We start from the raw sequence: 13,165 nt of genomic DNA on the forward strand, positions 1-13,165 counted from the left end.
TTTACATGCAGGTTTGTAAATTTATACGCATGTGTAGATCCATAACATCCAAAAAGTTTTACACATTGACTTTATTAAAAGTACCATCTCTTTATCTCTGTTCTAAATCTGTCATCCGGTAGCTTACACTGACAGCTCCTCCTACTTATTTATGTATTAATAAAAAATAAAAATCTACTCATGCCATGAGAAGCTCTCCTAGATTTTACAAACATCTGTCATAGCTCATTATTTCCTTTTCCCAGGCTGAAAAGCCTGACAGAAGGAAGTTCTGAAAGACATCTAGTCCAACTTCCCACTCAAAAATACAGTGCTGTCAGCATCTGATTGGGTCTGCTGTGAATGTGCCTAGTCAAGTCTGTGGAATCCCATCCTCCCAAACCTTGCTGGAATAACTGTTTGAGTGCTGCACTACTTCCTCTTGGTGGAAAAGTTCTTCCTAACACTGAAGCTAAGCTTCCCAGGCTGAAACTCATAGTCACCATCTCTTTTTGTATCATCTGCCACTAATGAGCAGAGCTTGACTGTCATCTTTGCAACAACAGGTTAAAACACTGCATAACAGCATCTTTATGCATAAGTTTTCTTAATTTTGATCTTCTTGTTGCTCTTTGCTCATTTTCTAGTTCTATTAGATTTTTTTTTGAGACTGGGGGGAGGGTGAAAATCTCATCTTCACAATAGTGTTGAACATGTAGGTATACTACAGCTCTGTACTGTTTCGTTCTTTTTTAAAAAAAAAGTGTTGGGGAGGGAGAGTGGACAGAAAGTTTGCTACTGATCACCGAGCAGATGTTTTCCTACAACTAGTATAGAACTGACATCACATTCTTGAAGAGTAATTTTAATTCAAAGTCCCTCATAGTGGATTATTTTATATTTACCTATATTTAATTTCACCAGTTATTTTATCAATTTCTCACAAATAAAAGGTTCTCTTGTCATCTGCATTATTTACCCCCTTTTTCCTTGACAGGGCTATTTAAAAATAAATTTTAAACACTATTATCAATGTAAATACAGACAATATAAAGACACAATGTTTTAAGACATACCAAAATTTTAAAATCCTAACAATGATTAAATAAAGTCACTTTCTGTGTTTGAACAGTTTCCATCCCGCAGAGCTTCTTTCCACTGCTCATGAATATCCTCTGCTGCTATGCAAAAATACACCATCATACACTTACAGTTTTTTTCACATTTAAAAATCAGAACAGACTTGACATAGGTGACAACAACAAAAACTCAAAAAGCACACAGAAGGTGTGCATGAAAAATTCTCTTCCAATTTGTTTTTAAAAATCTAAAGCTGTTACTCAGTATTTTAACCTATAGTTTTAAAAACTATGAAAGCTAGCAAATACAGGTAGATACTGTATTATTTAGTATATACCTACCTTGAAACGTCAGTACACAATTAACAGTCGATCCTTCCGTGTAATTTTCTGGCATAGGTGACCAAAGAAACGTGTAATAATCTCTTGCAGTACTCCAACCAACCTACAATAAAATAAACCACAACAAAAAAGAAAACATTAAGAAGAAGAATTTGTAATGCACAGTTAAAGATAGCATGATCTGACCTTTACAACATGCTGTAATATGTTTATTTCAGCTTCAGCATGCAATAAAAAGATATTTAACAATGTTTACAAATCAAGAATATTTTAACAAGCCTGTCAAAGATTTAGCATGAATTTTATTAAGCTTGTTACCTAAGGCAATAAATGAGTCTAAGGCAATAAAAAGGTCTATATAAATTAAAACACCAGACAGTTTTCACTGTACATTAAACTACTATTTGGTATAGCATATTTAATTTCTTCTATAAATACACATTCGTATATTGAAAAAGTGGAAAAGATTAATTCAGAAGTTTATAGTAAGATGTTCTTAAACATCTTATGCAAGTTCTGCCAACGTTGACTGTTTCTGACCACAATCCAATAGTCAGATCAGAAAACAAAAAGCTTTTAATGAAAAGGATGGAGAAGACAGCTATATTTTTGAACTTAAAATGCCAAATTTGACAGTCCTATGACTAGCAGTATTTTGACAGCTTCTGAAATGCAGTACCAAAACCCAGCATTCACTGGAATGCAAACGCTTCCTTACATACATGTTAAGTCTGCAGGACTTATATATGTATATAAAAATACGTGTACACATACACACTTACTGGCTTAACATATATGTTAAGTCTATATATTACATATACACACACCCACACACCCCAAAAGCCTTGTCAAAAGGTTGGTGCAATATGATTTATCAGTAACTCAGTATGCTGTCTTGGAAGTGTTACAATAAGGAAAGGGGATAAACGGCCTACCAACTTTCTCAGAGAAAATTTTCTTCCAAGAGTTATTTTAAGAGGAAGAACCAATCAAGATTTCTACTACACCAGAAGACAAGACCTCTAAACTTTAACATCATGTCATATCCTCCCTTATAAAAGAACACAAAATAATATAAATGCATAATGTCATATCCTCCCTTATAAAAGAACACAAAATAATATATATTAATATATGCATTTAATACCTGAATTTATATGCATAAATATATTAGTAAATATAGTACTAATGTATTTTGAAAGGAATTAAAAGCTGTCAAATCCTTAAAACTCAGTTCTTCTGTTGCTGTTCTCATTTCCTGTAAAAATGTCTCTGAACTGAATGTAATTAATTGCAAATAATTCCATAGCTGCCTATTACAAAGTCATTTCTTCAATTTCTATTAATAAGTGTAGCAGTAGCTAATGTCTGGAGAAAACATTGAACCTGACATGACAAGGCTCTCTTATATTCATTATAAGCCAAGAACAAAGTATGTCAGGAAAAACATATCCAATATTCCTTTTGCTAACTACAGTCACTTCTTTGAGGCAACATTTAATCAGAGAGAAGCACTACTGACTCTTGACACATGGAAGTGGAAGAATTCCTAGCTCCAAACTGAGCTGAATCCAGAGCTTATTCTTAGCCAAAGCTATGAAATTTTGTATGACATGTCGTACGCAGAAGCTTTTAAAAATGTGAATGAAATGTGATCTACCAGGGCTGCATCTCCTATACTGTAAGGTATTTCAGAAGTAACAAAGAAAGCATCTCCAGTAACTCTGAATCAAAACCAGCCCAATCCAGTAAGGATTCACAGTAAAGAAATACATTTTACAAATTTTTACATTAGTTAGATTTTCAAATTCAACTCATATGTTAATAACCTTTTTTTGTTGAACATACTTTACCTCAAAAAAAGGAAGTATATGCCACTACTAGGTGCCCTAAAATACAGACAGCAGGAAGCTTTTAAAATGTAGAAACTGGGTTTTCAACGAGAGAGAAGCTCGTTTTGTTCTTTTGAATTTCAGAAGGAAAACGTTAACACTTAGGAAAACGTAGGAAAAGCTAATGTGCAGAGTAACTTTCAAAGTATCAAAATCAAGTAAATATAAAAAAAAATGGTCCCTAGTATTTTCATCGAGGAAATCAACTCCATCTTTGATTCAATTATTCTGTGACCAAAATCTTTTTAATTCAAATATCATATGTTGAGCTGTAAATGTAATTATTTTGCAACCAAAAAAATTTGAGTATTCTAATTAAAAAAAATGAGATGTATTATTAAAGCATTCAATAAAATGTAGAATTTCAGTCATAATAGAAAAATCTAATTGAGTAGAAAGCAAGTTAACTAACTTTTCAGGCCTGTTTCTGAGCAGGTAACATTTTCAAATATCAGTATGATCTGTGGGTTACTGGCAAAAACAGTGCTATGCTATATCAACAGCTTGTAGGCAAAACCCTGAGTAGTTTATCAGGCACATATTTTCTCCAGCAATCCCCTCAATTTCCTGTCACCCATCATCTGCTTCCCCTACCACATCTCCCCATCTTTTACTGTTCTGATTCCCAGAATACCGTTATTTCTTAATGCACAATGTACAAGTTATCTGGGCATGTGAATCACCCGTGGCTGATTTCAAATGAACGGGATTTCAAATGAACGGGATTTCAAATGAACGGGATTTCAAATGAACGGGATTTCAAAAGATGTTTATCTACGGGTTATGTACGTGAAAATATGGAAAAGAAAACACGAACAAGTTGTAATTAGTATCAATCACCAGTGCATACTGCAGAAAATCTGAGGGAATTCTTAAAATAAATATATTTGAGCGAGTACACTGCATGTCCATAGTTATTTAAATTTATATCTTCTGTGGAAGATACAGGATTTCAAGGTAGTGATTTCTGAGCACAAAACAAGGAGCTTCTTATCCAAAACATTAATTTTGAAGTTTAAAGACTCAAAACCTAAGTTTTATTATATTAAAAAAAAGACAAAGAAAATAGCCCTGTTTCATTTTCAGAAATACTTTTTCCACAGGACAATGTTCAAGTAGCTGGTAAAGATTATCCTGCCAACCTGCAAAACCTTTTGCAGTTGGTGCTATAATTCTTGGGGTTACATAGCTCCTTTCATCCTGTTGCATTCGTACTGAAACACCAAGAGCAGAGCTACAAAGAAAAAAAAAAATCCCACAGAACCCAGGAAAATCCCCCAACAGTAGGAGTATTAACACAAGTCTCAAATATAGACTTGGAAATGACACTAACAAGCAGAAGCACAGAAATCCTATGATATTCAAGGAGATTTCAGCACAAAAATAAGGAAATAACTTGCTCTTTAGTTTCCAACCAAATTTCCTCTAGTATCCTTCTGGAACTGCAAAATGCAATGCATGTTAAAAGTAAATTCAGGTGTTATTTAAATTCTGTTTAGATACTCAACTGAACTTTTACCACAAAAATTCACGGCTATTAATCTGTCCCATTTCACATAATTTCACATAATTCAAATCCTAGATGCCCAAGAGTTAAGAGAACTGCCAACTCTACACCAAAGTAGAAAATGGAAATATGTGGTTAAGTATTTAACTTGCCAGCACCTTGTTATATTGTTTCCATTTTCCTATTTTTTTTGAATAGAAATATAACAGCACCAGTACAATACATCACAAAATAAATGCAAAGTCTCCACAATGTTCTACTGTTGCCAGAGAAAGAAAAAAACTTTATGCCTTTAAAAATAAGAGTTTCACCATTTCAACTGCCAAATAGCTGACATAAGTGAGCACGTTTATTCATGCTCACACAAAACATTATAGAAAACACAAATGCTTACAAAGATCCAAATATTCTGTTTCTATATTTGAAATTCAATAACTATTTTTCTCAAATGACTATTTTTCATCATATCATTATAAAAATACATCGAGAAACAAGTAATCAATTGTATCATTTTTCCTTGCATTTCCTTCAGTTATTGACCAAACAGTAAGCATCTATGATCTAATTATTCAAACTGCAAATGCATATTTATTCAGAATAATAGGTTAATAATTTAAACTTAAAAGCTGTTAACAATTGGAAATGAAGGAAGAGATGCAAATCCACACTTAATTCACGTTTAGGTCTCACAAAGTCACAGTTCTATTTTGAAATGAAGAATATATTCTGATGTACTCAGATGTGAAACCAAGGCAGAAGATGAAACAACCTTCATTAAAATACTGACTAAAACAACATACGAAGCATGACACATACTTCTGTAATACTGTCTCTCATTTTTATTTGACACTGTTTACTAAAGGAGAATTTCTCTTAAAAGAAAAATAGAAAAAAAAAAAGATTACTAAAGCCAGGATTGGACTTTTGAATGTTCACTTTCAAAATATCAAAAAATGAAACCGTATTGGATCAAAAGAGTTAGATTTTTTTCCTTCTACAAAAGTTCAATTAGTTTGCCTTTAATAAACGCACAGTTCCCATAGCAGTTAAAAAAGTAAACATACTACCAACCGCTAACACAAAATCAAGGTCCAATTAAAGTGTTAAATTTGAAGTGAATACACACTAGTACTTCTTCATAACCAACACTCAACATCCATTTGAATGCAGTACCTATTTCAGGATTATTCCATCGATACTGTAGTTTTACTTCTCCCAGAAACAACACTGACACGATGCTCAAGTCTATCATTCAACTTTCTTTTACTAACATAATAGATACCCCACTAAAATCATGAAAATCCCTAGCCAATACAATCAGGTCAGCAAAGACACTTTTACGGGTCCAAATTTACCACGAGAAGTCCCAAACGTGAGAAATTTCCACAGCACATACAGCAAAACCCTCAGCCTGGGTAAGTCAAAAAGCCGTAGTTTGTCTGTCTAACTTGGCACAGGTCATGGCAGATATTAAAAATACCCTACCCTGGCACACAAACATTATAAAATACTCAAAAAAAAGATCGGGGGTTTTTTGACTGAATTGATACTGAGTTGATTTTAATCAGCTTCCCCGATCAACAAGAAAAAAAGTTATAACCAGAATCAGAAMCAGTCTCTACTATTAACCTGGTCTGCAACCGAGTCTGCTAGCCTCTCCATTTCTCTGCATTTAATTCTTAAAAACCGTGCTCAGAAAGCCATTTCTGAAATAGAAAGCTGAGCATGCACTCCAACACCCTTGCTTTCCCAAGACTAACAGTCCAGAATGTAAAACTAAACCCTGTTTTCATCTTCTCAACCTATCCTTTTAGCTAAAAATAAAGTATGACTATATATCACATTTACTACAAACATGCCATATGCAGATTATGTTACCACATACAAACATGTTACTCAAACAATCCTCACTATTTAATTCATTCTTTCCATAAAATAGAAAACTTCAGTAGGAGATTACGGAGTAATCCATTTACTATATTTCAACTTTCTACTATAAGCTTTATTATCATGTGAGCGCTTTACACCTCAGAGCAAAGCGAACAGGCTTATTCCAACTTAAGATATCTTGAACTATTTGTTTTGTTATATACAGACCAATTTGGACAAGAAAAGTGTCTGTAGTTGTAGTGGAAATGTGAAGTCTGGTAAAGTTTAAGATGTCCAACACTGAGCAGTTTCTCAAACTTGGCTGGAACTGAGGACAACCCAGTTCTCTGCAATACTCACACCAGACAGCACTTCCTTCTGCTAATAGGTATGCAGTCTTCATGAAAGTTTTCTTTTCCGTGATTTCCCCTTTTCTCACTGAAATGGCCCACAGTGCAATTAACTTTCCCATATTTACATTCCACTCATAGTACATTTCCACCAAATTAAAGAAACAGAAGAAATAGTTGATTAGTAAACCAAATGATGCAAAAGGAAAAAAGAACCCACAACTAGGAGTGGTCTGCATGTCAATGAGTTATCAAACAATTATTATTGAGTAAAAATAATGAAAAAAACATTTTATTTTGCTGTATCTCCTTTAACATCCATTTGATTTAACCTTATGCAGAATGCAAGTTTTCCAGGATATAAGCTCTCCCTCATAACTTTACAGCGCTTACAATGTACAAGCAAGCTCAATGTTCATTTTTAATTTCTTGAACTTCAGATGAATGCAGAGTTTTTTTTTTTTTTTTTTTTTTAATAAAGAAACATCTAGAGTTTGGAGACATCTTGTGAATTACTTAATCTACTTCAACCCTCTTCATCTTGAGACATCATTCTTAATACTTACAAACTGGAAAAATAAATAATTTTCTGCCATTTCTTTCCTACTTTGTTCATTTTCTTTCTTTTTATAATGTCTTGGCAAAGTCAACTAACAATCTTGAATGTGATTGCCTTAAACATTTTAAGTTTAAGCAGGGGAAACTCAGTTGGCACTTTCTTCCCTGGCTTCAAAAAGTTTTTATGCAACTGGAAGGACTGTTGTTTTCATCATATTGCTTTAAAGAACACCTTATCTATACAAAACACATACTAACAATAGATCAAAAAGGTAAATCCAGGAAACACTTGTTCAGTTGAACCARTGTTAATTTAGTCAATGGGCCTTTCTTGTAAATAGCTAATATTACTACTCAATTCTAAAACTAACAAATAAAAAAACATTCTTCAGAGTAAAACTTATGCCTTTTTTAGCAGTTCAAAAGGAAAATTATGTAGTTTCAAGTATAATTCTGTAAAGGACTCTAAGTACTGTAAGAGTACAGCAAAATACCTCTGAAAGCAGCGAAGTTGCATACAATAGATAAGCCTTTAGACATACATTAATACACTGTAATTATTACTGACAAAAACTAGAGTCAGTAGCCTTTACATATTTATGCGATAAGAAATAAGTAGTTATTTCAATTCAAAGCACAGAGAATACAAACATTTAAGGAAAATTCAACTGGGCCAAGTATCCTACGAAGTGATTTCTTCACCATGATGGGGCAGTCCTTGTTTGCACCATAACTCTGAGTTGAAGTAACATTACTCCATCACAGTAGTGCTAGTCTGGCTGTAACAGCCTACTAAAGGCAAAATTTGTATGGGAGAAGTAACAACTTTCTATGAGCTGATTAACAGCTGGAAAAAAATAGAAATATCTGGGGGCAGTGAAGCCCTTATCAGGCAAAAGTACTGACTGCAGGTTGACTTTTAGCACTGACATGCCCTTGATATGATCTTAAAGAATTTTTAGTCTTTAAGGACATCTTTAGAGATGATCTCATCATTCACACTGAGATAAAACATTTTATATAGCAGGAGCTTGAGGGTTAAACATTTGGAACTAGAAGATGGTTGTGAGGTGCTCTATTTGGATCCTTTATGAAAGGCCCTAATGTTAAGATGTTCTCTCACGCCCATAACCAAAGAAACTCATCTCTGCTGAATGTTATGAACACATCCAACCAATCTTTTAACCTAGGCTATTGAGAACATACGGTATTTGTTGATGTCTCAAGGTACTATCAGGAGCTTAACCTATTATTCCTCTGAAATATGAGATGGAAATGCAACCAAAAGGAGATGATATGTCAAAATGACATTGACATAGGGTGCCTAGACCACAGGATAGACTTTCTCCCTTACTAAGCATAAATCAAAGTAAGTATGGAAACAGTATGAACTCTTTAAAGGACAACTTGGTACATATGTAAAGGGCTGCCAAAGAAGTGTTATGACAGATCAAAGAGTAACAAAGTTACTGTTTAAGAGATAAGCATGAAAACATAGTAAAAAATAGGGTGGGTTGAATGAAAGATTAATTTACTATCACATCTCATGAAACTATGAATTAGCACAAATTTTTCTTTCAAAATTGTTACCAGCTACTGACCTTTGCATTATGCCATTCCTTTCTCTCATCACACAAATCTACTACAGTAAATATTTTTAGAAAATTAATGACACACTGACAAGAAACAGTATGACATCTAATTCAAAGTTAACATCAGATAAAACCAGATTATCTTCATCAAGTGTAGTGAAAGACATTGCTCATTTTCATGCAGAAAATGAAGATACCTTAAAAATAAAACTAGAAATATTGTAGTTATTTTAGACATGCCTTTCCTAAGAAGACAAACCAGAAGACAGACTCAGTCTGATTTGTGGATACAGTAATCCTCAAAATATTCCAAATTCAAAAAATTCTACTTCCTACCATTTTAAAACAGGACATACTGTCCACCACATTCCTGTCCCCATCATGCCCTGCTGTGCAGTGACAATCATGCATCTGAAAAGTCATATTTCAGTATGCATCTGGTTGATGCAACACCTAGTTGTTGCCCTATACTTCATACAGTGATCTGTAGATACAGAAGTAATTGATATCAAAAATATCTGTCTACAAAAGTAGGACATTGAAACTGCTCACACAGGTACATGCTTATTTGTGAYTCAAAGGCTAAATAGCCCAGGGCACTATACAAAAAACATATGTATCTATATTTTTGTCTTGATACAACACAGCAATTATGCTATTTGCTAGCTGTCAATTAAATCCACTATTAAATTCTGTTACTGGACTTTTGAGCATAGACAAGCTAATTCTGATGTTTACACTAAACATCAATTTGTCTCTTCAATGCATTAAGTTGCATGTAAATATGTGTACTGTACTGATACACAAACAGCAGCTGAAGTTTGAACAGGAGTTCACCACTGATCACCAAGCAAGCCTGAAATTCTTACCAGAGTACGTCTACAGTTAAAGTTAACATCCTACAAGAACATTAATATAGCCTATATATAATAATACACTAATTAAAACTGACAAACATAAGACCTTGATGGACTAATAATTGCAAATCAAAACCAAAACCATTATTTTAATATATGTAAGGTTACCTGCTGGTAATATCTTTCCAGCATGTTGGCCTCAGCAAAATTAAAGCATCAGAAACCCAGAAAATATATTATAATACACAAACTAGTCACACCTTTAACTCTGTCTTGAAGCAGTCTTTTTCATTATGCTTTTGAGATATATACTAAACCAGAGTCCATTGCATACTGAATGTCTGTTGATTCCACTTCCACCAGGGCATATATGCCCTAGACAGAGGGGTAAGCACTTCTTCCTAAAAGTCAAATAGGTTTTATCAAACACTTCTGCAAATCTGGCCATTACCCATTAATAATACGGGAAAAAATGTGGCAATATGATTATTTCACTTTGTTGAAAAATAAAGTCACTAGCTGTAGACTTCCCCAACTGCAGGTCAGGGCCACATCACAGCCAGGCTGATTTTGCAACCAAATGTAGCACACACCAACTGTTTTTCCTGGTTTCAAAGGCTTAGATTTGGATTACTCAAAGGGCCTCTCCAGATTTAGATTAATCAGAGAGAAGGGGAGAGGAAGAACAAGGGCACACCTGGCCCAGATCATTCTGGGAGCAGAGCTCTCCTATGAAATCCATCGCAAACAATAAGCCTTCTACCCTTCCAGCTCCACATTAGGAACATCAGGTCTCATCTTCTACACAGAAGTCCACMCTAGAGGGGAAGATGATCTCAATTCTAGTTCCCGTAAAAGAGCAGGATGGATTCAGGCTCAGGTAGCATATGCCAAGTGATAGACTAGTACTTATTTGTAAAAGTGTCTTTTTTATTTCTTTTCAAATAGAAATCCACATTCAAGTTTACTTCCCAACACGGCAGCACAAGCAAGGACAGACGTGAACAATCAAGACCTTTTGGAGCTTGATTATAGAGAGACTTGGACCCTCCAGAACTTCAAAAAAATAAAGAATAGCAGCAATTAAAGATAATAGACTTGGAGATTCAGTCAAAAGTGTTTTCTAGGATTTTCATAGGGAAGAAAAAGGAGGACATATAGAAAAGAAATCACTATATATTCAGAATTTCTGCTCAGATGAAAAAGTAAACAGTAACATGTCATCTTCATTATTATATTTCCCCACATTTTTGCCACAGATCTACAGTGTACTAAATAGTGTATACCTTTTAGATATACCTAGATTCTGTGAAAATGGTGTGACTGAAATATTCTGCTATGCCTTATAATCAGCACACATGCAACACTATCCCTGTGGTTTGGGGCACTAGGCTTGTATTTATCTAAACACTAAAACAACACTTTCCCAGAAAGTTTTAAATTTTGACCTTGCCCCCAGAAGAAACACCGTTTGCTCAGCATTACAAAAGATCAACATTTAGCAACTTAAATCACGGTGGGGACGAAAAAAWGTTTCACCTACATATATGCAGAGGTGCTGGTAGAATATTAAGCTGTTAAGCTTCAGAAGAACTGCTGTTGTTTAGGGGTTTATTTGGTTCTTTGTAATAACGCTGCATGCCACAAATCCCTAGCTTAAGTCTATTATTCTACCTCCCAACAAGACATACCAAACCCCAGGCCAATTTTAAAATATTTAGAAGAGCCAACCTCTCAACATTAACTACACCAAAGCTGCCACTGTGTTAATTTCCTATAGTAGTAACTACATCTTTCTGGTAACGAGTAGATCACAGTTTAGGASTTATCTTCTATGTAGTACTGCAGCTCAACTCCCAAATAAGACATGAGTCCTAAAGAGCATTTTTTGATACCTCTGATAGAGAACAGTAAGGCATAAGATTATCTTGCTTTGGCTCCTCATTTTAAGCTGCTTTTTATAGATATCTTCCYTGCAAGGCTATTTCAAAAAACAACGGCAAATGTTCACCTGCCTTTCACTGACACCATTACTACATTATAGCACAAAACAGAAGCTAACAATCAGTGATTGAAATTGAATATCCAGCTACAGAAGACAGGAAACATTACCAGGGAGGTGGGGGGCAGAAGCAGGAAAAACATGCATAAAGAAAAATATAGCATGTGAAAAAAGTATACCAGATGGAAAAGACTGACAAAATGCAGAGCAAAAGCAAGTTTTGTATAATAATCATCATCACCACCACAATAAGACATACAGAAATAAACCCTTACCAGCAATTTATTGCCCTTAACAAGGATTCCATTACTAACATCACTTTTTCCACATAAACAACACATTATGACAGTTAAAACAATTACAAATGCAGATACACAAGGAATAAAAACCGGTCTTAGACACATGGGCCCTACTATGAAAAATGTTTAAAAGAAACACAAGGCAGAAACTAGAAGGAAAAAATGATTTATTGATTCTGGAACTAGTCACTCCTTTTGCATTTGTAAGTCAAAGGAATCAAATCCTTAAAAGCTTCTCTTCAGAACAGAACTCTAAAAAGACTTAAAAGAGAAACTTGTATCATGGTTTCATATTAAGCAGCCATGCTGCTCGAACAGGCCTGGCTCATCCCCCTCACCTTGCTAGACCACTTTTTTCCAATCACACAGATACCAGTACGTTCGCTTGTTACACCACACACCACACAGTTCCACACAAAGTGGGGAACTAAACCAGCTTGGAAACAAGATGGGGAAAGCAGGAACTGAGGGAGGCAGGTGTTTCTCAGGCAGCTTGCTTCCCTGCACCAGTTCACTGTGCCGCTGCACAAACAGCTATGCCGTCGAAACAAACAGGATGGTACAAGGCTGTGTGCATACATATATACCCATTTACACACACACACGTATTTATATGAGGATGTGTGTGTTTGCACATAGGTTATATATTCATATGAGTGTGTGTGTGCACGTATATCCTCAAATATGAGGATATACATGTGTATATATACCTGTACACACACACACAAATAACAATCATCTACTAAGAATTCATTGCTGCTGAAGAAATGCACTTGAACTTGCAACCTAAATGAAAACTATTCACTTAAAAGGCCCATATAAAGTTTGTTCAGTGCAGT

At 34.6% G+C, this 13,165-nt stretch overlaps 1 protein-coding gene across 5 annotated transcripts in view; it reads right to left on the reverse strand.

Moving 5' to 3' along the window:
• The window catches only part of TAX1BP1 (Tax1 binding protein 1), a 64,970-nt gene that overhangs the window by 45,763 nt on the left and 6,042 nt on the right, over positions 1–13,165 (reverse strand). For all 5 annotated transcript variants that reach the window (XM_085307540.1, XM_085307541.1, XM_085307539.1 and 2 more), the window contains exon 3: positions 1,401–1,503. In XM_085307540.1, coding sequence (XP_085163666.1) covers positions 1,401–1,503 — 103 coding nt within the window. The remainder of the gene's footprint in view (positions 1–1,400; positions 1,504–13,165) is intronic.

This window comes from Rhea americana, unplaced genomic scaffold (assembly GCF_003343005.1).
Source record: "Rhea americana isolate MKP2758 unplaced genomic scaffold, rheAme1 scaffold_26, whole genome shotgun sequence".
NCBI lineage: Eukaryota > Metazoa > Chordata > Aves > Rheiformes > Rheidae > Rhea > Rhea americana.